Source organism: Bufo bufo, chromosome 4 (assembly GCF_905171765.1).
Source record: "Bufo bufo chromosome 4, aBufBuf1.1, whole genome shotgun sequence".
In the NCBI taxonomy this organism is placed as follows: domain Eukaryota; kingdom Metazoa; phylum Chordata; class Amphibia; order Anura; family Bufonidae; genus Bufo; species Bufo bufo.
This window is the reverse complement of record NC_053392.1, coordinates 392,641,425-392,668,919: the sequence shown is the minus strand read 5'-3', so window position 1 is coordinate 392,668,919 and position 27,495 is coordinate 392,641,425. Positions and strand designations below refer to the sequence as shown.

General features: G+C 45.5%; 1 protein-coding gene across 1 annotated transcript in view; it reads right to left on the bottom strand.

Moving 5' to 3' along the window:
• Window positions 1–19,421: 19,421 nt before the first annotated feature.
• Window positions 19,422–27,495, bottom strand: part of FUCA2 (alpha-L-fucosidase 2) — a 90,599-nt gene continuing 82,525 nt past the window's right edge. The window contains exon 7 of the mRNA XM_040429246.1: window positions 19,422–19,638. Coding sequence (XP_040285180.1) covers window positions 19,453–19,638 — 186 coding nt within the window. The 3' untranslated portion in view covers window positions 19,422–19,452. The remainder of the gene's footprint in view (window positions 19,639–27,495) is intronic.

Sequence of the window (27,495 nt, the reverse complement as noted above, 5' to 3'; positions counted from 1 at the left end):
CTATCAGACAATGGGGGCATATCCTAGCGATATGCCCCCATTGTCTAAGATGGGATAACCCCAATAAGTGGCAATTACTGTACTGATGCTGCTTCTGTACCATTTAATAATGAGCCTGGGACTGGGATACACAAACAGAAACCTTTAAATCTGGGCAGGAAAAAGAACGACTGGGAGCCACCCAGATGGCTATTCTGCCTATTCCCAGCTCAGTTTAAAAGTGGGGCCATTTTTTAAGACCATTAATTCATACAATAGACTAAACCAAAAATACACTGGAGTAAAATGATCCAAAGGTATTAAGAGATGCACACCTCTTAATTACGTATCCGTAGATTTTGGTTTTTAATTTCTGATGTAAACACAGACCACGCCAACTTATCACCTATACACAGGAAAGAGGATAAGTTGACCACTGGTGCTCCCGCTGATCATGAGAAATGGGCACATTCTACATTCTCCCCCCCCCCCCCTTCCCTCATCATGATCAGTGGGGACCCCCACAGTTGGACCCCTGCCGATCAAAAACGTATCCCCTATCCACAGGGGGGGATTAGTAGTTGTCTTAATGGCACAACTCATTTTATGGCTTAAACCTGGCATACGGTCATTAATTCCCCCCTATAGTTTCTCTGAAACACTGCAGCATTTCAGAGTGAAACTTAGCTACTTGTAAGCAGGGAGCACATTCTTCAGGCAGCATGAATCTCCCAACGGGTTCCCTTTAAAGCACTGAACAGTTGTATTTTTTCTTTATTTAGCTGTAGCTTCAACTTTTTTTCCATTGAAACTCTACAATCAAGTAGAGGGAAATTCTTACATCTAAATCTAACAATGGTAGGTTTGCAGTAATCACAGGAGAATGCCTATGCAAGGAGTGTGCAAATGTAGCAGAGATGACTTTGTATTGGAATAGCATATGGTTAATGGAAAACCACTGTTTACAGTGACAAACATCAGTCATCACACTCTCAGCCTATAAACCTACAGAAAAGAAATAAATTATAAAGTAGAGTGTGCTACCTGTGAAGAGTCATATGGGCTGCCTGGGTCTCCCAAGGAGTTATACAATCCCACATCCACAGGTTTGGTGTATGTCATTACAAGGCTGTTGTGGCGCATGCGCAGTGTGCAGATAAAGCCAGGCCAGTACACCTCTCTCCACCAGAGCTTATTAGTAATGATGAATCCTAGCCTGTGGGTCATCAGAGCCAGGAGGTTTGTGGGACTGTGCAGCTTTCATTTTTCAGGGTGCTCATACACAATGTGGCCTGGCCTCACCATGCAGATCGCCATTTATTGCTGCCGGCACTTGTACTTGTAACTTAAACCATGGCATGTACAGGGTCAGTCTGGTAATTACCGGTTACAGAGGCCAGGCCACACAGTGTGTGAGCACCCTTATGAGTAATTTTTAAAATAAAGCCCTATTTTGTTTGTGGTCGACAGTTTCAGTAAATGGGGCCCAATGAGTGTATTGGTTCTACTTGTCTCTTATAATCGGAAAGAAATCTGTATGCTGTAGGGGAGCCTAATTTTTCTTATATGTGCAACACTTATTCAACAAAATGTTCATCCTTGACATGACATTAATGTTACTCATTTCAGTACAGTAATTTATATTCTAATTTATGTTCTGCATTTAATTGGTTTATTATGAGCTTTGCATACTGTAACAGCCACTGTAGATATTTTTTTAATCGAAATTGTTAATTTAGACAATGAATTCTCTGTAATTCAATAAACTTTTTTTTTTTTAATGAAATACATTAGACTACATTTTTGAAGTAGTCAAACTTTGAATTATTTTGTCTTCAAAAACCTAGTTTGTTATTGAAGCTAGAGAGGAGTGAATTTCCGCTTATGAAATTCGTTCACGCTTCATTTGTTGGTTAAAGGTGAATTGCGTTATGGATTCAGTTACCATGGACATAACGCAATTTTAAGATGGAATGCATAACGGAATGCCTTTAGAGGCATTCAGTTATTCATTCCGTCATAATAGAAGTCTATAGGCTGCAAAACGGATCCTCCCCATTTCTGTTATGCAGGAGAGGACTCCCCTGATAACGGAAACGGGACGGATCTGTTTTGCAGCCCATAGACTTTTATTATGACAGAATGAATAACTGAATTCCTCTAAAGGCATTCCATTATAGAATTGCATTATCGTCCATGGTAACTGAATCCATAACGCAATTCACCTTTAACTAACAAACGAAGCGTGAATGAATTTCAAAATAAGAAATTCGCTCCTCTCCAATTGAAGCCTATAGAGGTAACACCTTGGTGTAGAAGTGACGATTATTACAAACAGTTAAGTTATTAAAAAAATGCTAGTTAAAATTGTACACTAATTCTCCACAGTAGGTCCCTTGCTTTGATAATGCTTTGACTATACATTTCACCAATCATCTTCTTCGCCAATCAGCCATAGCATTAAAAACACTGATACTGCAGGTGAATTGAAGAACACTGGTTATCTTGTGGCAATGGCACCTGTCAAAGGGTGGGATATAGACAGCAAGGGAAGTTAATGTGTTGGAGGCAGGAAAAATGGACAAGCGTAAGGATCTGAGGAACTTTGACAAGGGACAAAATGCGATGGCTACATGACCTGTGGTAGAGCATCTCCAAGACAATAGGTCTTGTGAAGTTATCCCAGTATGTCGTGAGTATACCTTCCAAGGCCTCGTTCACAAGACAGTATTTTTGTTCTGCATCCAATCAGCATTTTTTGCAGATCAGATGCAGACCCATTCATTTCAATAGGGCCGCAAAAGATGTGGACAGCACACTGTGTGCTGTCTGCATTAGGGATGAGCGAATCAACTTCGGATGAAACATCTGAAGTCTATTCGCATAAAAGCTTGTTAGAATACTGTACGAACTGAAACAGAGTTCAGTAAAAGGTTTTTAAGAGTAGAAATTAATTTCTGAAGTTATTACCCGAAGTCTCCCGAGACTTCGCAAAGTAATAACTTCGGCCAAAACATTCTAATACTGTACGAAGCGCTCGCTCTATACAGAATTCTAACGAATATGAGTATTTGCTCATCCATAGTCTGCATCCGTATGTCCATTCTACAGCCCCGTAAAAAAACTAAAAAACATATCCTACTCTGGATCCATTTTGCAGACAAAAATAGGCTTTCGTAACATGGTGCGGGACCTGCGGTAGGGTAAAATGCAGGATGCACACGGCCATTGTCTGTGTTTTGCAGATCTGCCTTTTGATATGTCATAGTGATATATCAAAGGTTATAATCATTGGGGGTCCGAGTGCCTGGTGATGGCAAAAAACTAAGAGACTAGTGCAGTCCGTGCGCCTAAACAGAAATCTACGCTGTTGTAGATTTTCAGTAGAAAACTGACAAAAATGAAGATAAATTTGTTTCAGCCGCTGGTTGCAGCTAACAGGTGTGACGCAGAAACGGCACTTATGAAATTTTTTCACAATGGTGTCTAAAAAGTTGCAAACCTTGTTTTTTATGTCAGAAATCAGGCATGGTGAGATGATAAACTTTCCCCCAAATCTTGTAGGGCTAGCTCAGGTAAATGTAAAACACTGAGCAGAATGAGGAAGGGGCTCGTCAGAGGGACTTGGGCCTGCCCTTGGTGCATTTAACTGCTCATTTACATATGGATTAGAATCACTTTCTCTCCAGAATGAAGCAATCAACTGCTAAGTGAAAGATATCCTTAAATTCAACTGAGTTGCCACTACAATAATGCCGGGTTTAACAGGGAATTCATAGGTGACAGACTCCCTTTAAGGTTCATCAATATTCACTGAACAAGGCTGTTCCTCTGATAGATTATTTTATGACAACTTAATTTTGGCAATTCCTCCACTCTAGAATCGAAGGTGCAAAAAAAAAAAATTATAATCAATTTTGGGTTTTTCAGAAATAATGTAATCTTCATTGATCATCATTTGAAGGATTTTTTGTAAGGGGTGCACCATGCCATTAGAACAGTGTTTTCCAAATAACCAAAGTATATCAACATAAAACCTTTATTTTTCAAAAAACTTGATCATAATTAGAGAACAGCAATGACTGTAGTACAGAGATAGATTCTAACTACATTTTCTGAAGGTTACAACAGTCACCCATCAGTAGAAGTGTACAGGCCCTTGCTTTGAATGACTTCAGCACATCTGCGGCCACAGGACATCAGTAGTCTCTCACACTGCTCTGGTGGGATTTTGGTCCACTCTTCCAGTCTCTCTAACAGTTCTGTGACTGTAGTGGGTTACTTGGCCATAACTTTGTCACCAAGGATTTTCCAGAGGTTTTCTAATGGGTTTAGATCAGGACTCTGGGCTGGCCATTTCATTGTTTTCAGTTTCAAGGAACTGCTTTACCCGTTTTGCTGTGTGACAGGGGGCATTGTCCTACATGAAAATTGCTGGCTGATTGAGTGATGAACGCAAGGAAGGAACCATGTGTTGTTGAAGAAGGTTCTGATACACACTTGTAGTCACTCTGCCATGTAGCTGTATGAGAGGTCCAACTCCTGCTGCAGAAAACATTCCCCAAACCATGACACTTCCTCCTCCACCTTTCACTGACTTCTTTACACAATTTGGGTTCAGTGTTTCCCCAGTTTGCCGACGAACTTAATGTTTCCCATCAGACCCAAATAAATTAAACTTGCTTTCATCACTAAAATGAACTCTGGACCACTTCTCCTCTGTCCACACAACATGGTCCTCAGCAAAGGTAAGTCTCTAGCCTTTTGATTCTTTCTGCTAATGAGAGGTTTGGTCACTGCAGTGTGGGCTTTCAGTTCAAATGCTCTTAAACGTCGAGACATTGTATGACTAGACAGATCATTACCCTGTTCAGTGCTGAACTGGCGAGCAATTCCAACTGCAGTGTTGAAACGATTACCTATGGAGATTCTCCGCATTATCCTGTCCTCTCTTGCAATTGTATTTCGAGGGCGACCAGCCTTCTTGGGGGACTTGAATGAGGTTGTGATGTTGTAAAGATGCAATATTCTAGAAAGCACAGACTTGGAACGACCAACTTCTCTTGCTAGGTTTGATAGGGTCACCCCTTTGGCCTTCATCTGGACAATCTGCTGCTGGAGGGTTTCAGTCACTTTGGACAGGTACACCATTTTGGCAAAGTCAGTGAAAACTGGAAAGTTTGGCTGCCAGTTAAGGCTATGTTCACATCAGCGTTCAGCCTTTTCGTTCTCCTACTCAGTTATAGGAACAGGAGAACGGAAAGGATGGATTCGGCACATAACTGAGCCTACGTACCCCATAGACTATAATGGGGCCCGTTTAGGTTTCCGCTCAGAAGATGATTTTGGAGTGGAGACCAAAGTCCTGCGCACACAACTTTTTGTTTCCGCTCCAAAATCATCTTCTGAGTGTAAACCTAACGGACCCCATTATAGTCTATGGGGTCTGTAGGCTCAGTTATGCGCCAAATCCGTCCTCTCCTATAACTGAGCAGGAGAATGGAAAGGCTGAATGCTGATGTGAACTCAGCCTAAATAGGGATTGTCAGATCATTAAGGAAATTAGCACCAGTTGCCAGATTAACACCAATAACTTGCAGGTATCTGAAAGGGTTCTCTAATTTTGCTCAGTGTTCTTTTTCAATTATCTCATTTACATTTTTATTCAGTGCTTTAGAATAAATACAATTTATGAAATAAGCTTAAAACACTTCTATTTTACTCATGTTAGGATATATTCACACAGGACTACACCTTGACATTTTGGAAATTGTGTGTTCTCTAATTTTGATTGCCACTGTGTGTATATGTATGTATGTATATGTGTGTATGTGTGTATATATATATATATATATATATATATATATATATATATATATTTTATATACAGTGGCGATCAAAATTTATTATATATATATATAATATATATATAATGTCAAAAAAGTGGACAGCACTCCATAAGATAAAAAAGAACAAAAATCTTTATTTACCCAGACAGGACATGCAACGTTTCGGCTCTATGCTGGAGCCTTTCTCAAGCTTGAGAAAGGCTCCAGCATAGAGCCGAAACATTGCATGTCCTGTCTGGGTAAATAAAGATTTTTGTTCTTTTTTTTTTTTATCTAATTGAGTGCTGTCCACTTTTTTGACTTTTATGCACCCCCCTGTTTTCTTTAGAGACGGTGCTGCCACATCATACGGGTGAATAAAGAATCCCACATTTTTTCACCTACTGGAAGTGCTGCAGTTTGTTTTTCACATAGATATAGAGATAGATAGATATACACTGCTCAAAAAAATAAAGGGAACACAAAAATAACACATCCTAGATCTGAATTAATTAAATATTCTTCTGAAATACTTTGTTCTTTACATAGTTGAATGTGCTGACAACAAAATCACACAAAAATAAAAAAATGGAAATCAAATTTTTCAACCCATGGAGGTCTGGATTTGGAGTCCCACTCAAAATTAAAGTGGAAAAACACACTACAGGCTGATCCAACTTTGATGTAATGTCCTTAAAACAAGTCAAAATGAGGCTCAGTAGTGTGTGTGGCCTCTACGTGTCTGTATGACCTCCCTACAATGCCTGTGCATGCTCCTGATGAGGTGGCGGATGGTCTCCTGAGGGATCTCCTCCCAGACCTGGACTAAAGCATCTGCCAACTCCTGGACAGTCTGTGGTGCAACGTGACGTTGGTGGATAGAGCGAGACATGATGTCCCAGATGTGCTCAATTGGATTCAGGTCTGGGGAACGGGCGGGCGGGCCAGTCCATAGCATCAATGCCTTCGTCTTGCAGGAACTGCTGACACACTCCAGCCACATGAGGTCTAGCATTGTCTTGCATTAGGAGGAACCCAGGGCCAACCGCACCAGCATATGGTCTGACAAGGGGTCTGAGGATCTCATCTCTGTACCTAATGGCAGTCAGGCTACCTCTGGCGAGCACATGGAGGGCTGTACGGCCCTCCAAAGAAATGCCACCCCACACCATTACTGACCCAATGCCAAACCAGTCATGCTGGAGGATGTTGCAGGCAGCAGAACGTTCTCCACGGCGTCTCCAGACTCTGTCACGTCTGTCACATGTGCCCAGTGTGAACCTGCTTTCATCTGTGAAGAGCACAGGGTTCCAGTGGCGAATTTGCCAATCTTGGTGTTCTCTGGCAAATGCCAAACGTCCTGCATGGTGTTGGGCTGTAAGCACAACCCCCACCTGTGGACGTCGGGCCCTCATATCACCCTTATGGAGTCTTTTTCTGACCGTTTGAGCAGACACATGCACATTTGTGGCCTGCTGGAGGTCATTTTGCAGGGCTCTGGCAGTGCTCCTCCTTGCACAAAGGCGGAGGTAGCGGTCCTGCTGCTGGGTTTTTGCCCTCCTATGGCCTCCTCCACGTCTCCTGATGTACTGGCCTGTCTCCTGGTAGCGCCTCCATGCTCTGGACACTACGCTGACAGACACAGCAAACCTTCTTGCCACAGCTCGCATTGATGTGCCATCCTGAATAAGCTGCACTACCTGAGCCACTTGTGTGGGTTGTAGACTCAGTCTCATGCTACCACTAGAGTGAAAGCACCGCCAGCATTCAAAAGTGACCAAAACATCAGCCAGGAAGCATAGGAACTGAGAAGTTGTCTGTGGTCACCACCTGCAGAACCACTCCTTTATTGGGGGTGTCTTGCTAATTGCCTACAATTTCCACCTGTTGTCTATCCCATTTGCACAACAGCATGTGAAATTGATTGTCACTCAGTGTCACTGAGTTTGATTTCACAGAAGTGTGATTGACTTGGAGTTAAATTGTGTTGTTTAAGTGTTCCCTTTATTTATTTTTTGAGCAGTGTATATGTATATGTATGTATGTATGTATGTATATATATATATATATATATATATATATATATATATATAATTTTTTTTTTTTTTTTTTTTTTTTTTTCCTAGAAGAGGGGAATATATATAGTGGCTGGGCTGGACTACTACAAAGCTGCTTCTATTCAAGTAAATAAGAGCAGTGCTTGAGTAACCAGGCCCGACCACTATATACTGAATGAAGCTGTGTTGGGGTGGGGTTAGAGACTCACCGATCTGATATTGATGACCTAGCCTAAGGATAGGTCATCAATAAGTGAGTCCCAAACAACATCTGTCTCTGCTTTGACAACCAAGCTGGAGCTGTTTCCACATCTTTAGCATTATCTGCAGCGATACCGGGGGAGAGATGTGCAAGACTGGTGCAAAGAAAACTGGAGCAGTTGCCCATGGCTATAAGATTCCATATCTCATTTTCATTTGAGAAGAGAAAGCAGTTACTTGATTGGTTGCAGTGGCCAACTACTTCACTTGTCCTTCACATTGCTCTTCATACAGCATCCCCAAGATTTCTGAGTAGGCCACCACTTTGTTTAGGCCCTACAAGGACCACTGTTGCACCTTATGAGTGTCCAGAAGAGGGGAATCTGTTATTTGCATAATAAGTGGTCTGGAATGATAAGGTGTCACTATAGTGAAATCCTATAATGAGGGCAAGACTTTTTGAAAAATAAAATAAAATAACCTATTGTAACTATTTATTCTATATACAGTCCTGATCAAAAGTTTAAGACCACTTGAAAAATGGCAAAAAATCATATTTAGCATGGCTGGATCTTAACAAGGTTCCAAGTAGAGCTTCAACATGCAACAAGAAGAAATGAGAGAGACAAAACATTTTCTCTGACTTTTTTCCATTGGGGGACACAGACCATGGGTATAGCTTAGAGGTATTAGTAGGAGGGACACTATGCAAATACAAAAGAGCTCCTCCTCCTCGGGCTATACCCCCGACTCCACCAGGAGAAACTCAGTCTTTGCTTAGTGTCTGGTGAAGGAGGATGACACTTAGGCCTCTTTCACACGACAGTATGGCTTTTTCAGTGTTTTGCGGTCCGTTTTAAACGGATCTGTTGTTCCGTTTTTTGTTTCCGTTGTGTTTCCGTTTCCTTTCCGTTCCGTTTTTCCATATGGCAAATACAGTATACAGCAATTTCATAGAAAAAATTGGGCTTGGCATAACATTTTCAATAGATGGTTCCGCAAAAAACGGAACGGATACGGAAGACATACGGATGCATTTCCGTATGCATTCCGTTTTTTTGCGGACCCATAGACTTTAATGGAGCCACGGAACGTGATTTGCGGCCAAATATAGGACATGTTCTATCTTTCAACGGAACGGAAATACGGAAACTGAATGCATACGGAGTACATTCAGTTTTTTTTGCGGAACCATTGAAATGAATGGTTCCGTATACGGAACGCAAAAACGGCCCGCAAAACGGAAAAAAAAAAACGGTTGTGTGAAAGAGGCCTTACTTTTTTCTTCCCCCTTTTGTTATTTTTCTTCCAGTTGGGGACACAGGTCGGCATGGCGCCTTCCTGGTCCCCCGTGGAGTGCCCGCCACTGTCTGTGGACGCTGCCTGGCTGCCTCCATTATCCCCCAAGAAGGCAAGTGGATCCGGGCTCGACCTGTTAGCTCCGGCATCCCACCAGCTCCTGGGTCACCTGCTGCTGCCCTCCATCCAGAGCACTGAACTCAGGTGAGTCAGATGTCTGAAGAGGTGAGCCCTGCTGGTACAGGACAGAGGGAGAAGACTTCAGGAGCAGATAAGTATAAAGCTGCATCCTCTGTGTCTTCCTCCCTCCCTCTGCACTAAGACCTATGGGCCATCTGGGTTAATGGGGAACTGGGTGTAATTGTTTTCTGTCTGGGGCGCAAGGGTTATGAGGCACCTATTAGGGCAGGCGTCTCCACAGAGGACGCTCCATGCTCCTTCCGGCTAGCTTTCTGGCGGCATGTCGTTTCTCAGAGCGGCGCTGGCATTGTTTTTTTCTGCAAACAGCGCACAGCCTCCCCTCCGGTCACCGCTCTATTGAGGCCCTCCGACACCCCTGCTGGGGGTGCCATGCTTTTCGTTAACCCCCGTTATGCCGAGCGGCGCCGGGGGCCATTTTTTCTTCTTCTTTGAACCTGATGCGGCCTGCGCTCCGGCTCCTTCCTGCATCTGCTGAGAAGCTCCTCACGCCATGTGGCTGCTCCCCCGCTCCTCTCTGGTGTTTGTTTCCTGTGCTGTTGTCTGGGTGGTAGGATTTTTTCATCTCTCAACTGCATCTAGACCTTTTTTTGTGGGGCCATCATGCCTAAGCCTAAGTCTGTCAAGACCTCTTCTCAGACCCCAATAGGGTCCTGTATGGAGTGTCTGCTTCCACTTTCGGAGAAAAAGAGACAAAAGGAGACAGGAGGGCGCGCCTCGTGTGTGTGGCTGTATTACAGTCTAAATGCACTTTGTACAAGATGCACTTACCATGTGATGTTGTGTGGAGCCACAACAACTTTATAAAGCTTGTGCCGGTATTCTCCCGTCCAGCATGCGGGTTCCTGTACTGCTGCCGAAGGTTCCTTTTCTCTGCCCCAGTTGTGGCAAGAGAGGTAAAATATTAGAGATAAAAAGAAAATTTTCTGAACCTTTTTCCGGCGCTGAACAAAGGAGGCGTAGATGCTTCTTTAAAAGGAAAGTTGTTTTTTTATTATTTATCTCAACGCGTTTCAAGGGCGTACAGCCCTCTTCATCAGGACAATAAAAAGTATATGCTGAGAGATAACAGAACATCGTCTTTTAAACAGTATTTTGGCGCGCAGGCCAGTGGTTTTTTGGAGGGGCGGGGGTCTGGTAGCGTCATAGCGCTGTACGCCCTTGAAACGCGTTGACATAAATAATAAAAAAACAACTTTCCTTTTAAAGAAGCATCTACGCCTCCTGTGTTCAGCGCCGGAAAAAGGTCCAGAAAATTTTCTTTTTATCTCTGCTTCCACTTTCGGTCACCGGTACCTGTGCCTCCTGCCCTGTCCCTGGACAGAATCACCCTTCTCCCCCTTCTCTTGCCCAGACCAGCCCCTCTCCGGTCACTGTGGAGTCCGCGGCTCCCGCCTGGGCATCCGCCATGTCCAGTGCGGCCGCTGATTTGGCCCTATTCGCCAAGGCACCCATGTCCTTTATGGAACGTATGGCAGTTTCCAATCCTGCGGCGCCAACCACTCCGTCTCCTCACAGTGGTTCCCACAGAGGACGCCTGACAACTAAGAGGCAGCGTGAGCGACAGCATCCCTCCTCGGATGACTCCGCTTCCCCCCCTCGTCTAGAGGCATGTTCGGACGACTCTTTCTTCCCCCCCCCCCCCAGGGAGCGCAGGTCTGAAAGGGGATTGTCCGGCTCGGAAGAGGTCTCTGAGCGGGACCTTCCGCCTAAGCTCTCCACTATAGTGGCTGACTTAGTAGCGGCTGTCAGGGACACCTTTAACCTCCAAGGGGATTCTCCTCCTTCCACTAGGAGGGAGTTCGCCCTTTTTCCTCCCAAAAAAACGGAGGCTGCTGCCTTCCCGGTCCATGAGGAATTTTCAGCGGTCATATCCAGGGCCTGGGACCGTCCTAATCAAAAGTTTTCTGCCACCAAACGCATGGATACTCTCTATCCTTTTCCAGCGGACAGCGTGGAGAAATGGTCTTCTCCCCCTAAGGTGGATCCCCCGGTGGCCAGGTTAGCCAAGAACACGGCCCTCCCGGTTCTAGACGGCTCCTCTCTGTAGGACGCTGTGGACAGGCACCTAGATTCTCTGGCCTAATCCATTTTCTCACTGGCGGGCACGTCCCTGCGACCTGCCTTTGCCTCAGCATGGGTGGCCAGAGCTCTCTCGGTGTGGTTGCAGCGTCATCACCAGGACCTGGCGGAACATGATGCGTCTGCTGACACACTGGATTTGGTCCTCCAGATGTCTGAGGCTTCCATGGACATTGGTTCCCTCTTTGCCCGCATTTCAGCCCTCTCGGTCATTCAGCGCAGGGAGGTCTGGTTGAAGGTATGGGACGCCGACGCTTCCTCCAAGCATTCCCTTGCTAACCTCCCCTTTGAGGGTTCCAGACTTTTTGGGGCCCAACTGGATGAGTTCATCTCTGCCGCTACTGGGGGCAAGAGCACTCATCTTCCCCAGCCCAGATCTAAGAGCCCCTTTCGGCCTAGGACTTCCGGTTCTCGGTACCAGTCCTTTCGCCGCTTCTCTTCTAACAGGACATCACCTGCTTCCTCCGCTGGGTGGTCACAGGATTCCCGAAATAAGCCCTCCTTCAAGCCCCAGCCTTCCTGGCGCCCGAGGGCACAGTCGGCCCGTCCTGCGGTTCCCAAGCAGTCTTCCGCATGAAGGGGCGCCCCCACCCCTCGTGGTGGTGGGCCGCCTGCTCTCTTATCAGCAGGTTTGGAGGGCTCATGTTCAGGACGCATGGGCTCTAGAGATTGTAACGTCTGGTTACAAGATGGAGTTCGCGTCCAGACCGCCGGAACGTTTTTTCCATTCTCGCGTTCCGGGGGATCCGACCAGAGCCTCAGACCTCTTAATGGCAGTTTCCTCCCTTCTGGACCGGGGGGTTATTACCCCGGTTCCCCCAGAGGAACAGGGCACAGGTTTCTATTCAAACCTGTTCGTGGTCCCAAAGAAGGAGGGGTCGGTGCATCCGATCCTGGACCTAAAACTACTCAACAAGTCTCTACTGGTGCGGAGGTTTCGAATGGAATCCCTCCGCTCCGTTATTGTTTCTCTTCTTCTAGGGGAGTTCCTCGCGTCCGTGGACATCCAGGACGCTGATCTGCATGTTCTGATCGCAGAATCTCACCAACGGTTCCTGTGCTTCGCCAGCGAGTGGTCTCTGCATCCAGACGTCTTCGAAGAAATCTGCCGCAGATGGGGCCGTCCGGATGTGGACTTGATGGCGTCCAGGCTCAACAACAAGCTCCCGGTGTTCCTGGCTCGCGCCCGGGATCCGAAGGCGTACGGGGTGGACGCGCTGGTGTCTCCATGGCAGAATTTGGGTCTCCTCTATGTCTTCCCTCCACTTCCTCTACTACCGAAGGTTCTACGCAAGATCGAAGCGGAAGGGATTCAAACCGTTCTCAACGCCCCAGAGTGGCCTCGCCGCGCGTGGTTCTCAGACGTGGCTCGGATGCTGGCGGACGCCCCATGGCCTCTTCCCGACAGAAAGGACCTACTGTCTAAGGGCCCACTCTTCCACCGGAATTTACGGTCTCTTCGTTTAACGGCGTGGCTTTTGAAACCGCCATCCTGAAGAAGAGGGGGTTCTCGGATTCCGTAATTAGAACCATGATCAGTGCGAGGAAGCCTGCTTCCTCCCGGATTTACTATCGTACCTAGAAGGCCTTCCTGACTTTTTTGTGAGAACTCGGGGTTCCCTCCCCTTCACTTTTCCATCCCGATGGTGCTGTCTTTTCTTCAGTCCGGACTGGAGATGGGACTGTCGCTGAGTTCCCTAAAAGGTCAGGTTTCGGCGCTGGCCGTCTTTTTTCAGAAGTCCTTTGCTCTTATGGGTCCTGTGAAAACTTTCCTTCAGGGGGTGGCACATTCGGCTCCTCCGTATGTTCCCCCTTTGCCTCCTTGGGATCTCAATTTGGTCCTGCGCGCTCTGCAGACGGCCCCCTTCGAACCTCTGAGAGAGGTCTCCCTGACTTTTCTCACCTGGAACTTCCATCAGACGGGTGTCGGAGTTGGCCGCTCTTTCCTGTCAGGAGCCTTTTCTGGTTTTTCACCAGGATAAGGTTGTGCTACGTCCGGTTCCCTCCTTTCTGCCCAAGGTGGTCTCTCCTTTCCACCTTAACGAGGATCTTGTCCTGCCCTCCTTTTGCCCTTCTGCGGCAAACCCCAAGGAACGCGCTCTGCATTCCCTGGATGTCGTCAGGGCCTTAAAAGTGTATCTCACGGCCACCGCTTCCGTACGCTGTTCAGATTCCCTCTTTGTGATTCCCGAGGGGCCTCGTAGGGGTCTGGTGGCCTCCAAGGTCACTGTGGTGCGATGGATCCGTTCGGCCAGTCTGAGAAAAGGAGATTTATTTTGTGAAACTCACCTGTAAAATCTTTTTCTCGACTTTTCCATTGGGGACACAGCTCCCACCCATACTGCCTGTTGCAGGAGGGGTTTTCAGTTCAGTTTCTATTGTGGTTGGACCTCATGGGCTTTGGTCCGATGGCTTCCATTATTTTTTCTTCTCCTCCTGCTGCTTTTGCAACGCCTGAGTTTCTCCTGGTGGAGTCGGGGGGTATAGCCCGAGGAGAAGGAGCTCTTTTGTATTTGCATAGTGTCCCTCCTACTAAAACCTCTAAGCTATACCCATGGTCTGTGTCCCCCAATGGAAAAGTCGAGAAAAAGATTTTACAGGTGTTTCACAAAAAAAATCTCCTTTTTTGAGCATTCAATTTAATGAAAACAATGAATAAACTGAAACAGGCTGTTTTTCAGCTGATCAAAAGTTTAGGACCACATGCCTTTAAAAGGCCAAATCTGTGCAAAGATGTGGATTCATTGTCATTTTCTGTCAGGTAGTCACACGTTGTGATGGCAAAAGGCAAAAAAAACTCTCCCTTTTTGAACGCGGTCAGGTTGTTGAACAGCATAAGCAGGGCACCATCGCTGCTGAGGTGGGACGCAGTTAGACAGTCATTTGGAATTTCTTAAATGATCCTGAGGGTTATGGAACAAAAAAGTCAAGTTTATTCGTTGTTTTCATTAAATTGAATGCTCAAAAAATGTTTTGTCTCACTCTCATTTCTTCTTGTTGCATGTTGAAGCTCTACTTGGAACCTTGTTAAGATCCAGCCATGCTAAATATGATTTTTTGCCATTTTTCAAGTGGTCTTAAACTTTTGATCAGGACTGTATCATTCCACGTCCACACATTTTACCATCTGGTGTAGGATGTCTCTGTGGCACTTGTGGTCTGCTGCGGTTATCCTCCACTGTATGCATTTTTTTTTTTGCTGGGGATCGCCCTTAGCAACAGACCACAAGCGCAGTATCTGCTCCCCTGAGCATAAATGCACAACTGCATTTGGGGTTGAGCATTTTCTGCCTTTTGAGACCACAAATTTTTGTCATTTAAATCGTATATTTATATGTGAATGTGTATAAACTCTAATCTAAATGCGCCTTGATTACCATCCATAAGCACCATTTAGGTGCACCTATGAGGCCTGCAACATATCAGCCAGCCATGGGTGGGACTCTAAGCCTCCTCCCCTCCCATTAAATATGTGTGGTTAGTCACACTGGAGGGAACTGGGAGCTGTTTGTCGGACCTTACGCTGCTGTCAGTTGCCCACTGACTCCTGGTACTACCTATACGGTACAGGTAGGTTTAGTGTTAGGTCCCGTGCCACTTGAGAAACCTTGGCGTGGTGCGCGGGCTCAGGTATGTCCTTAAAGAGGACCTTTCACTACAATAAAAAAATCTAAACTAAGCATACAGACATGGAGAGCTGCGCCCAGGGATCTCCCTGCACATTATTCCTGGGCGCCACTCTGTTCTCCCGGTATAGGCTCCGGTATCTTCATATGTTCGGCTCAACTGTGTGGAGCCTGCCGGCGTCTCCTTCTCCCAGGCTGTAGCGCTGGCCAATCGCAGCGCTCAGCTCATAGCTCATATGAGCTGAGCTCTGCAATTGGCCAGCACTCCAGCCTGGGAGAAGTAAACGCCAGCAGGCTCCACCCAGTTGAGCCGAACATATGAAGATACCGGAGCGGCGCCCAGGGATAATAGTAAGTGCAGGGAGATCCCTGGGCGCCGCTCTACATGTCTGTATGCTTAGTTTAGATTTTTTTTTATTGTAGTGAAAGGTCCTCTTTAATATAAGGATATACTGGCTAATGTCTCATTTTTAACATCAGTGTGAGGGTTTAGTCAGATGTTACTTTTTGCATCCACCACAGTAGTGCACCTATTCTTGTAACCTTTTGGTTTGTCCTTAAAGTATTTACAATGGAGTTTATACATATTGCTTACCTCAAGGTTTAGGCGCAGAATACATCTAGGTCCTAGCTTCCCTATTACAAATCCAACTGGAATGCATTCTGCCTTCATTATTAATATTGTGGATTCTTTGGGGGGGGGGGGGGTGTAGAGCTCACTTACTTAACCCTCTACACTTCTCCTCCCCTCCATTCTTCCCAATGACCATGACTTTTATTCATTCATTCATTACATTCATTGTATGTTCACATTGGTTACTGCTATAGTTGGGACACTGTCCTCATAAGTCTGTTATAGTACGGTACTTACACTTATGGTACGTACACTTACACTGTTCACTATTATAGTCTGTTCATAGCGCTACTCTTCCACTTCTGGAGCTATATTCATAGCATTCTGCAGATCTGTTTACTATACATCTGGAAATTTGTATATATGTAGCACATTTGTATACTTGTTCATCAGTACATCTGTATATAGTACATCTGTATAGCAATATACAAACAGTTCATCTGTATATCTGTGTACACCAGCACATCTGTATACATCAGTACATCTGTATACACTCACCTAAAGAATTATTAGGAACACCATACTAATACGGTGTAGGACCCCCTTTTGCCTTCAGAACTGCCTTAATTCTACGTGGCATTGATTCAACAAGGTGCTGATAGCATTCTTTAGAAATGTTGGCCCATATTGATAGGATAGCATCTTGCAGTTGATGGAGATTTGAGGGATGCACATCCAGGGCACGAAGCTCCCGTTCCACCACATCCCAAAGATGCTCTATTGGGTTGAGATCTGGTGACTGTGGGGGCCATTTTAGTACAGTGAACTCATTGTCATGTTCAAGAAACCAATTTGAAATGATTCGAGCTTTGTGACATGGTGCATTATCCTGCTGAAAGTAGCCATCAGAGGATGGATACATGTTCTCATTCTGTTTACGCCAAATTCGGACTCTACCATTTGAATGTCTCAACAGAAATCGAGACTCATCAGACCAGGCAACATTTTTCCAGTCTTCAACAGTCCAATTTTGGTGAGCTTGTGCAAATTGTAGCCTCTTTTTCCTATTTGTAGTGGAGATGAGTGGTACCTGGTGGGGTCTTCTGCTGTTGTAGCCCATCCGCCTCAAGGTTGTGCGTGTTATGGCTTCACAAATGCTTTGCTGCATACCTCGGTTGTAACGAGTGGTTATTTCAGTCAACGTTGCTCTTCTATCAGCTTGAATCAGTCGGCCCATTCTCCTCTGACCTCTAGCATCCACAAGGCATTTTTGCCCACAGGTCTGCCGCATACTGGATGTTTTTCCCTTTTCACGCCATTCTTTGTAAACCCTAGAAATGGTTGTGCGTGAAAATCCCAGTAACTGAGCAGATTGTGAAATACTCAGACCGGCCCGTCTGGCACCAACAACCATGCCACGCTCAAAATTGCTTAAATCACCTTTCTTTCCCATTCTGACATTCCGTTTGGAGTTCAGGAGATTGTCTTGACCAGGATCACCCCCCTAAATGCATTGAAGCAACTGCCATGTGATTGGTTGACTAGATAATTGCATTAATGAGAAATAGAACAGGTGTTCCTAATAATTCTTTAGGTGAGTGTATTTGTCCATAGTACATCTGTATATTTGCTCTCTGTATAGCAATATAAACACCTGTATACTAAATTTATCTGTACATAACTATTTCTACTTTCTACACTATCCTTATCTGTATATAACTTGTTTTTGTTGCACTTGCTGCTCTTTGCATTTCTGATTGGATGCAAACTAGGGCTAAAACGATTCATCGATTTAATTGACGAAATCGAGGCAAAAAAAATCCTTGATGCAGTTTCCCTGCATTGAGGATTCACATGACCACAGAGCGTGAATAAAATTAAGCTTCTCACTCACAGCTCCGTGGCCTCCCGAATTGGCACTGCGCTGCAGGGCCTTCTGTTCACACATCGTCGGCGTGCTGGCTGACGCTGTGTGTGACGTCAGGTCCCAGTGCATGCTGGGATGAAGACACGTCTCCTGCGGACTCCATGTATCAGTGCAGGTAAGGCAAGTATAAAAGGTAGCAGCAGCAGAGGGACGGGGGGAAATGGGGGCACCTGAGATTTGGCAATGTCATGTATAGAGTTATTGGTGTGGGGGGGGGGGGTTAATCGGGGCACCTATGATTTGGTATGGAGGGGCTGATCTGGGGAAGTGGGGGACATGTTGGATGGCATGGAGGCACTGGGGAAGGGGGACATCATGGCAGCATGTTCCTCCACCGGAACAGACTGATGGAGTTCACAACATAATCTTAGATACACATTCTGGCAGAACAGCCTGCAGGAGTATACTGTATTGGGTATAGCCGGATACAACCAGCTATATGCTCTCTTTGACTATAATGTGGTCCAAGGCCCTCGGGCCATGTTTCGGCATACATGCTGGGTATCGTCCAAAGCTTTTTTTTTTTTAGATAGAATGCTGTAACAAGGCCAGACCCCATTACAATCAATCGCTGCAGCAGGCGGCAGTATCCAGATATACCCGATATGGTACATTCTGTCCGGCTGTTCTTCTGACAGAATGTACTGTATATTGCAGCTGTGAAAGAAGCCTTATGTGTGCAATTATTTGCTATACCACTGTAATAAATAAAAATATCGTTTTTATAAAGGAATATGTTATTTTAAGAAGGTTTTTCTTATTAGATTGCTTGATTAATCATAAAAAATAATCAATAGAATACTCGATTACTAAAATATTCGTTTACTGCAGCCCTAATGCAAACTGTATTTTGTTACCCTGTATTATACATGTGTAATGACAATAAAGTTGAATCAAATCAAAATCAATAACATGACCCCCTCCCCCCAATACCAGAGATTGGTAGCGATTCACAAATAACTACGGTATAACTTTTTTATTGAAATATTCAATTAAAACATTTTTCCATAATCCAGAACTGAACAAAATCACTTTTAGGGCTCATGCACACAAATGTATTTTCTTTCTGAGTCCGTTCAGTTTTTTTTGCGGACCCATAAATTTCAATGTTACTCAGTGTGCATTTTGTTTCCGTATTTCTGTTCCGCAAAAAAAATAGAACATGTCCTATTACTCTCCACATTATGGACAAGGATATGACTGTTCTATTAGGGGACAGCTGTTACGTTCTGCAAATTACAAAATGCACACGATCATCATCTGTATTCTTTGCGGACCGCAAAATACATATGGTCGTGTGCATGAGCCCATATATTTAGATAAAATTACTCCATATATATATCTAGTTGAGGCTCTGTTCACATCACATTTAGAGCCTATGTTTTAAGTATTTTGAGAGGATCTCCTGTAGTAGATGTCTGACAGAAGGCTGTACCATAGCCCACTAGATAGGCATACAGTGTCATGTCACAAATAGGTTCCTACTGTAATTTTTTTTTTACCATGCAGTACTTTCTTTGATGTATACCTTTGTATGGAATTGGGTAGTCCATTATGCTATTCTATAAGACATATAAAATTATACCAGCCCAACGGAAGCAAAAAGGTCTGGTAAATGGAACCCTATTGATACTTATACATAGGCTCTAATCTAGTTGTCAACAGAGCCTTTATCAGCACTTTACAGAAATCCAAACTTTGTCTGGTGCCTTGGGTTAAATACAGCTTCGTTCAGATTAGTAATCTTCAGTGCCCAGCCCCATGGGACTGCTATTTGTGAAGGATTGGATGTTGGCAGTGACACAATCATTCCTTTCTCTCCTAACGGCAACCATTTTAGGTTTTGTTCATATCCAACCAGATGTACCTGAAACAGAGAAACCATTTTCATCACATTTTAACAGCAACCCTTTTTTGTTATTGACAACACAAGTCAAAAAAAATTGGTGTAAAAAAAATAAAAAAATGATTTTAAAGGGAACCTACCTGAGAGTAGCCTGCAGGGGCCTGATGAGATACACCCAAAATTATTAAAAGAGCTTAGTGGTGAGCTGGCAAAACCGTTAACAGATTTATTTAACCAATCATTAGTAACAGGAGTCGTCCCGGAAGATTGGAAATTGGCAAATGTCGTGCCCATTCACAAGAAAGGTAGTAGGGAGGAATCGAGCAACTATAGACCAGTGAGTCTGACATCAATAGTAGGCAAATTAATGGAAACCCTATTAAAGGATAGGATTGTGGAACATCTAAAATCCCATGGATTGCAAGATGAAAAACAACATGGGTTTACTTCAGGGAGATCATGTCAAACAAATCTTATAGATTTTTTTGACTGGGTGAATAAAATAATAGACGGTGGAGGTGCAGTAGACATCGCATATCTAGATTTTAGTAAGGCTTTTGACACTGTCCCACATAGAAGACTTATCAATAAACTGCAGTCATTGAGCATGGACTCCCATATTATTGAGTGGATTAGGCAGTGGCTGAGTGACAGACAACAGAGGGTTGTAGTCAATGGAGAACATTCAAAACAAGGTCATGTTACCAGTGGGGTTCCACAGGGATCTGTACTGGGACCAATTTTGTTTAATATCTTCATAAGTGATATTGCAAAAGGCCTCGCTGGTAAGGTTTGTCTTTTTGCTGATGACACAAAGATATGTAACAGGGTTGATGTTCCTGGAGGGAAACGCCAAATGGAAAAGGATTTGGGAAAACTAGAAGAATGGTCAGAACTCTGGAAACTGAAATTTAATGTGGATAAGTGCAAGATAATGCACCTGGGGCGTAAAAACCCAAGAGCAGAATATAGAATATTTGACACAGTCCTGACCTCAGTATCTGAGGAAAGGGTTTTAGGAGTAATTATTTCAGAAGACTTAAAGGGGTTGTCCGGGATCAAAATTTTTTTTAAAAACTGCTTACTCACTTTTAGTAGCCAAATCTATCTTCCTAAGATGTTTTTAGGTAGCTTTTGCACTGCTGCATGGCTCCTACAGTCCCCAGCAGACTGTTTACATAGCTGTTTATGTATGCCATCACTTCCTGCTGCAGTGCATTGTGCGTCCCAGTGCAGCTCAGCAGCTCCTGGTTTCTACAGTGTAAGATCCCCTCCCTGCACCCGCCCCCCTCATACATATTCAGCCCCCTCCATAAATCCGCCCCCCTCTTACATATTCCTCCCCCATAATCTCCTCCTTGCTCTGTCTCTTGCACATGTCATGTGCTCAGTGTTTGCAGACAGTGAACTAACACAGGGAGCAGCTTCATCTTTCCACAATGGTATCTCATTTTTAGTTTTATGTGTACATTCATCATTACAATAACCAATTATTAGTAATATATCTTAGCATTGCTAATGTTTTACAATTTCCCTAGTTTTGCTCTGCTACACAGTAAGGCTATTTTCACACTCACGTTTGGTGTGGATCCATCACGGACGGATCCGCACTGATAATACAAATTGCTGCATCCGCTCAGAATGGATCAGTTTGTATTATCTTTACCTTAGCCAATATGGATCCATCTTGAACACCATTAAAAGTCAATGGGAGATGGATCCATTTTCTATTGTGCCAGATTGTGTCATAAAAAACAGATCTGTCCCCATTGACTTGAGCACTTGGCAGCTGTAGACATCTCTGTTGGTCCCATGTTCCTATGTGCCCGCATTGCTGAGAAAAGTGATGTGAGGAAGGCCTAACATTGTGTGTCGGGACCGATCCGTCCGGCTCAGTTTGGTTATGCGGACACCAAAACACAGCCAGCAGCGTTTTGTTGTCTGCCTCTAATGTGAAATGGAGGCAGAACGGAGCCAAACTGATGCATTCTGAGCAGATCAATTCAGAATGCATTAGGGCAAAACTGATCTGTTTTGGAGACCTCTTGTGAGATCTAAATCTCCTGTCTGAAAGAAGTCTTAGGCTACTTTCACACTTGCGTTCAGAGCGGGTCCGTCTGATGTCTGCTCAGACGGATCCGCTCCTATAATGCAGACGTTTGCATCCGTTCAGAACGGATCCGTCTGCATTATAACTCAGAAAAATTTCAAAGTCTGAAAGTAGCCTGAACGGATCCGCTTGAAGATTGAGCCATATGGTGTCATCTTCAAACGGATCCGTCCCCATTGACTTACATTGTAAGTCTGGACGGATCCGCTCGCCTCCGCACGGCCAGGCGGACACCCGAACGCTGCAAGCAGCGTTCAGTTGTCCGCCTGCTGAGCGGAGCGGAGGCTGAACGCTGGCAGGCGGATGCATTCTGAGCGGATCCGCCTCCACTGAGAATGCATTAGGGCTGGACGGATGCGTTCGGTGCCGCTTGTGAGAGCCTTCAAACGGAGCGCACGAGCGGACACCCGAACGCAGGTGTGAAAGAAGTCTTATTGCGGATCGCATTGGTGGATCCGTAATATATGTGCACCATTCCATTTGCATTATGATTCACCGATGCAGACCCAATCCGCAAATCATGAGATTTGGAATGGGGCACTACGGAGTGTTTCCTGGGGTTCCATTCGATTCCTCTGCACAGAAAAAGGATAGAACTTGCTCTATCTTTTTGCTGAACGGATGAATCTTGGACCCATTCAAGTGAATGGGTCCATGATCTGTATGTGGCTGGCCCACGGTTGGTGCACGTGCATTGTGGACCTCAATTTGCGGTCAACAGCACGGGCACGCGAATAAGCCCTTATGCGGCAGTTAAAAAACACGAATGCTGCCTGTGTGCTGTCATAAATTTGTCTAAATAAACAGTCCATCAGGGCTCATGTACACTGCGGCTGGCCAGCCATGGCCGTATTGCCTCCCGCATACAGTAGGCCCATAATACACATCCACTGGTCATATGCAACACGGATCAAGGACCTATTTGTCCGCAATCGAGGAGATGCAGTGCAGAAATGCACAGGGGAACCCCGCAGAAACACTACGGAGTGCCTTTGTGGTGTTTCTGGCCTCCGCACATAAAAAAATAGTGCATGCAATACTTTTTTGTGTAAAGGAAGTATCACGGACTGATCCATCCCGGCGGCTGCACAGACGTTGCCCGTGACTTGGTGACCTGAAATTGAGGCCAACAGTGCACGGAAAGGCACTCCTACGACCGGGTGAATGATCCCTCATAGAAACACCTTTTCAGTAAAACATACACGAATAGGACATAATATATACTTTTTTTGGTGGTCACAGAACTGCTCAACGAATGCGGACAGCACACATATTACTGTACGCATGTATTGTGGTCACAATGAAGTGACTGTGTACATACCCGAGACATAAAAAACATGCAGTTCGGATGCTGAGACAAAACATGGATGTGTGCATGCCATGTGCCTTAGGCTACATTCACATGTCCGTGGTGTGTTGCGGACCCGCAAATTGCGGGTCCGCAACACACCAGCCCGTCACCCCCATAGAAATGCCTATTCTTGTCCGCAAGCTGCGGACCAGAATAGGACATGCTCTATCTTTTTGCGGAGCTGTGGACCCAAAATCGGGGCCGCGCTCCGCAATTGCGGCTGCAGACAGCACACTGTGTGCTCTCCGCATCCATTCCGTCCCCATAGAGAATGAATGGGTCCGCACCCATTCCGCAAAATTGTGGAAAGGATGCGGACCCATTTTGCGGACGTGGTGGCGCAGTGCGGCCCCCCTCAATAGAATAAACATTGGTGGCGCAGTGCGCCCCCCCTCAATAGAATAAACATTGGTGGCGCAGTGCGCCCCCCCTCAATAGAATAAACATTGGTGGCGCAGTGCGCCCCCCCTCAATAGAATAAACATTGGTGGCGCAGTGCCCCCCCTCAATAGAAAAACATTGGTGGCACAGTGCGCCCCCCCCTCAATAGAATAAACATTGGTGGCGCAGTGCGCCCCCCCCTCAATAGAATAAACATTGGTGGTGCAGTGCACCCCCCCTCAATAGAATAAACATTGGTGGTGCAGTGCACCCCCCCTCAATAGAATAAACATTGGTGGTGCAGTGCACCCCCCCTCAATAGAATAAACATTGGTGGCACAGTGCGCCCCCCCTCAATAGAATAAACATTGGTGGCGCAGTGCGCCCCCCCTCAATAGAATAAACATTGGTGGCGCAGTGCGCCCCCCCTCAATAGAATAAACATTGGTGGCGCAGTGCCCCCCCTCAATAGAATAAACATTGGTGGCGCAGTGCCCCCCCCTCAATAGAAAAACATTGGTGGCACAGTGTGCCCCCCCTCAATAGAATAAACATTGGTGGCGCAGTGCCCCCCCTCAATAGAATAAACATTGGTGCAGTGCACCCCCCCCCCCCCCCTCAATAGAATAAACATTGGTGGCGCAGTGGGCAGTGCCAATGAGGGTTAAAAAAATAATAATAATTCACTCACCTCCTCCAATTGATCGTCTCCTGGTCTTTCTTTAGAACCTGTCAAAGGACCTGTGGTGACATCACTGTTCTTATCACATGATCCATCACCATGGTAATGGATCATGTGATGAGGTCAATGACGTCACCACAGGTCCTGAAGAACCAACAGGAGACCGGCAGCTACGCGATCAACTGGAGGAGGTGAGTTAATTTTTTTTTTAACCCTCATTGTCACTTCACACTGTGCCACCAACGTTTATTATACTGGGGGGGGCGCACTGTGCCACCAACGTTTATTATACTGGGGGGGGGGGCGCACTGTGCCATCAACGTTTATTATACTGGGGGGGGGCGCACTGTGCCATCAACGTTTATTATACTGGGGGGGGGGGGCGCACTGTGGCACCAACGTTTATTATACTGGGGGGGGGGGGTTTGCACTGTGCCACCAACGTTTATTATTATGGGGGGGGGGGGGGGCGCACTGTGCCACCAATGTTTCTTATGCAAATACAGGAGGCGGGTGCCGGAATCAAATAGCCGGCACCCGACCTCTATGACAGGGAGCTGCGATCAGCTGCAGTTAACCTCTCAGGTACCGCACCTGAAGGGTTAACTCAACTGCAGCTGATCGCAGCTCCCTGTCACAGAGGTCGGGTGCCGGCTATTTGATTCCGGCACCCGCCTCCTGTATTTGTATAAGAAACATTGGTGGCGCAGTGGTCACAGCCCCCCTCCCGTCTCTTCTTATTGGCAGCACAGGGGGGACGGAGAGACTTAGGGCCATAGCAACCAGGACGCCTTTGTTAGGCGTCCGGTTGCCATGGCAACGATCGCGCCGTTGCAATAGCAGCAGGGGCGCGATGGTAGAGAGAGGGAGCTCCCTCCTTCTCAACCACATAGATCTGGATGCCGCGGGTGTTAGCTGTTACAGTTACAGCTAACGCTCTCTGCTGATGGCAGCGGCTCCGTTCCTGAGCCGCTGCCATCAATATCGGCACCGGACTGGAGGGGCGGAGCTTAGCCAGGAGAGTTACTGCCCCTCCTAGACTTTTGAATAATTAATTAGGCTGTCAGTGACGTCACCGGGCTCCCGGAGCAGCGGAAGAGGAAGCTTTCCTCCTCTGCAAGGGACCCGGTATGTCACTGACTGAAAGAAATCAGTTACTTCCTGCCATAAAGGTTTTGGGTAAAAAAGGGTACTTTAGAAACATGCTGAAAAGGTAGGACATGGGTATATGTAAAGTGTGTGTATGTGCAATTCTATTAAACAATAGTCCCTAATCCCGGACAACCCCTTTAAAGGTGGGAAGACAATGTAATAGAGCAGCACGAAATGCCAGCAGAATGCTTGGATGTATAGGGAGAGGTATAAGCAGTAGAAAGAGTGAAGTGCTTATGCCGCTGTACAGAACACTGGTGAGACCTCACTTGGAGTATTGTGCGCAGTACTGGAGGCCATATCTCCAGAAGGATATAGATACTCTAGAGAGAGTTCAGAGAAGAGCTACTAAACTAGTACATGGATTGCAGGATAAAACTTACCAGGAAAGGTTAAAGGACCTTAATATGTATAGCTTGGAAGAAAGAAGAGACAGAGGGGATATGATAGAAACTTTTAAATACATAAAGGGAATCAACTCGGTAAAGGAGGAGAGCATATTTAAAAGAAGAAAAACTACCACAAGAGGACACAGTTTTAAATTAGAGGGGCAAAGGTTTTAAAGTAATATAAGGAAGTATTACTTTACTGAGAGAGTAGTGGATGCATGGAATAGCCTTCCTGCAGAAGTGGTAGCTGCAAATACAGTGAAGGGGTTTAAGCATGCATGGGATAGGCATAAGGCTATCCTTCATATAAGATAGGGCCAGGGACTATTCATAGGATTCAGATATATTGGGCAGACTAGATGGGCCAAATGGTTCTTATCTGCCGACACATTCTATGTTTCTATGTGGTTCTAATTAACATGGTCTTTCAGCAATCAGATGCGGCAAAAAGCTCTGAAAACGTTATTTTATCCCCTGCCCGCGCTATTTTCTAGTCATGCTTAAAGTCAAGGTAACTTCGCCCCCTTCTCTGACCCTTCGCCTGCGACTGACAGCCGGCATTTCGGCAAAGCCAGCCAAACTCTCGTGCATAAGTGCTGTCAGTCACAGCGAAGAGGCAGGAAAGGGGGTGCGGTTACCTTGACTTGAAGCATGACTAGAAAATAGCGTGGGCAGGGGATAAAATAAAGTTTTCAGAGCTTTTCCTCCATCTGACTGCTGAAAGAAAATGACTATTAGAAACACACTGCAGGCTACTCAGGTACTGCTGGCAGTTTGGGATGGTTTTTTGGAGGTGACCGGTTCCCTCTAAAAAGGTATATTACAATAAATAGAAGGATCCATATAGACATTCGTCACACTAAATTAAGGGCCCTTTACACTACCCAAGCATCGGCCAGATAATCACTAACGCGTTCGTATGAACGCTTGTTAGCAATTATCTGCTTGTGTATAGATGCAAAATGCTCATTCATCAGGTAATTACATCTTTCATGCTTTTCATATGGCAACCAGCTATATAAAAAGAGGAACTATCGTTACTCGTCGTAAGTTACTGCCGTTACAGGGGCTGTACTGGGACAGTACCAATGAAAAAATCTCCAAAACTGTCCCCCCAACACAAGGCTTTAGGAAACAAATTATTAAGGTAAGGTGTAGCTAAGATTTGCAGATCACATTTTCAAGCATCTAGCTCCAATCTGTGGCATGTGGGAGAAGCTTAAAAGCCAAGCTGAAAGCACAATTTTTTAGCCACGTGAAACGTCAAAAATCGTATCAAGTCCCATGGGATGATTCTGCAGTGTTTCCTGTTCTTCAATGTGCCAGCTATTGCCATGTGTTGCAAACTGAGAGGGACAGATTCTTTGAACTAAGAGACCTTGGTTTTTCAGTCCAGCTACGTACCTAGCAAGAGGTATCAGTAGTTGGGAGACCAGAGACGACGTGGAATGGCAGCAAGAGTTGCACAGAGGCGAAATTCTGCATGGATGGATTATCTCATTAGAAGAATGCCGCGTAGTGATCCAATCTGTACTACAAGTGAAATTGGATGTCATATCCCAAACCTAGAATGGCAAACAGTGTATACACAAAGAATCTGAAGACATCTGTACGACATTGGGCTACGAGCCAGAAGGCCAGCTACAGGGCTCCACTGACCAGGGGTGGACTGGAAACTTCCCTAAAAGTGTCCCCATTTTGTAGACAGGTCCAAGTTGATAGAAGGCAGGACAGGGGGAGGGGCAGCAATACCGCAGTGCAGCACAATACTGCCACAGCAGGACCAAATACCACAATACAGCACAAAATACTG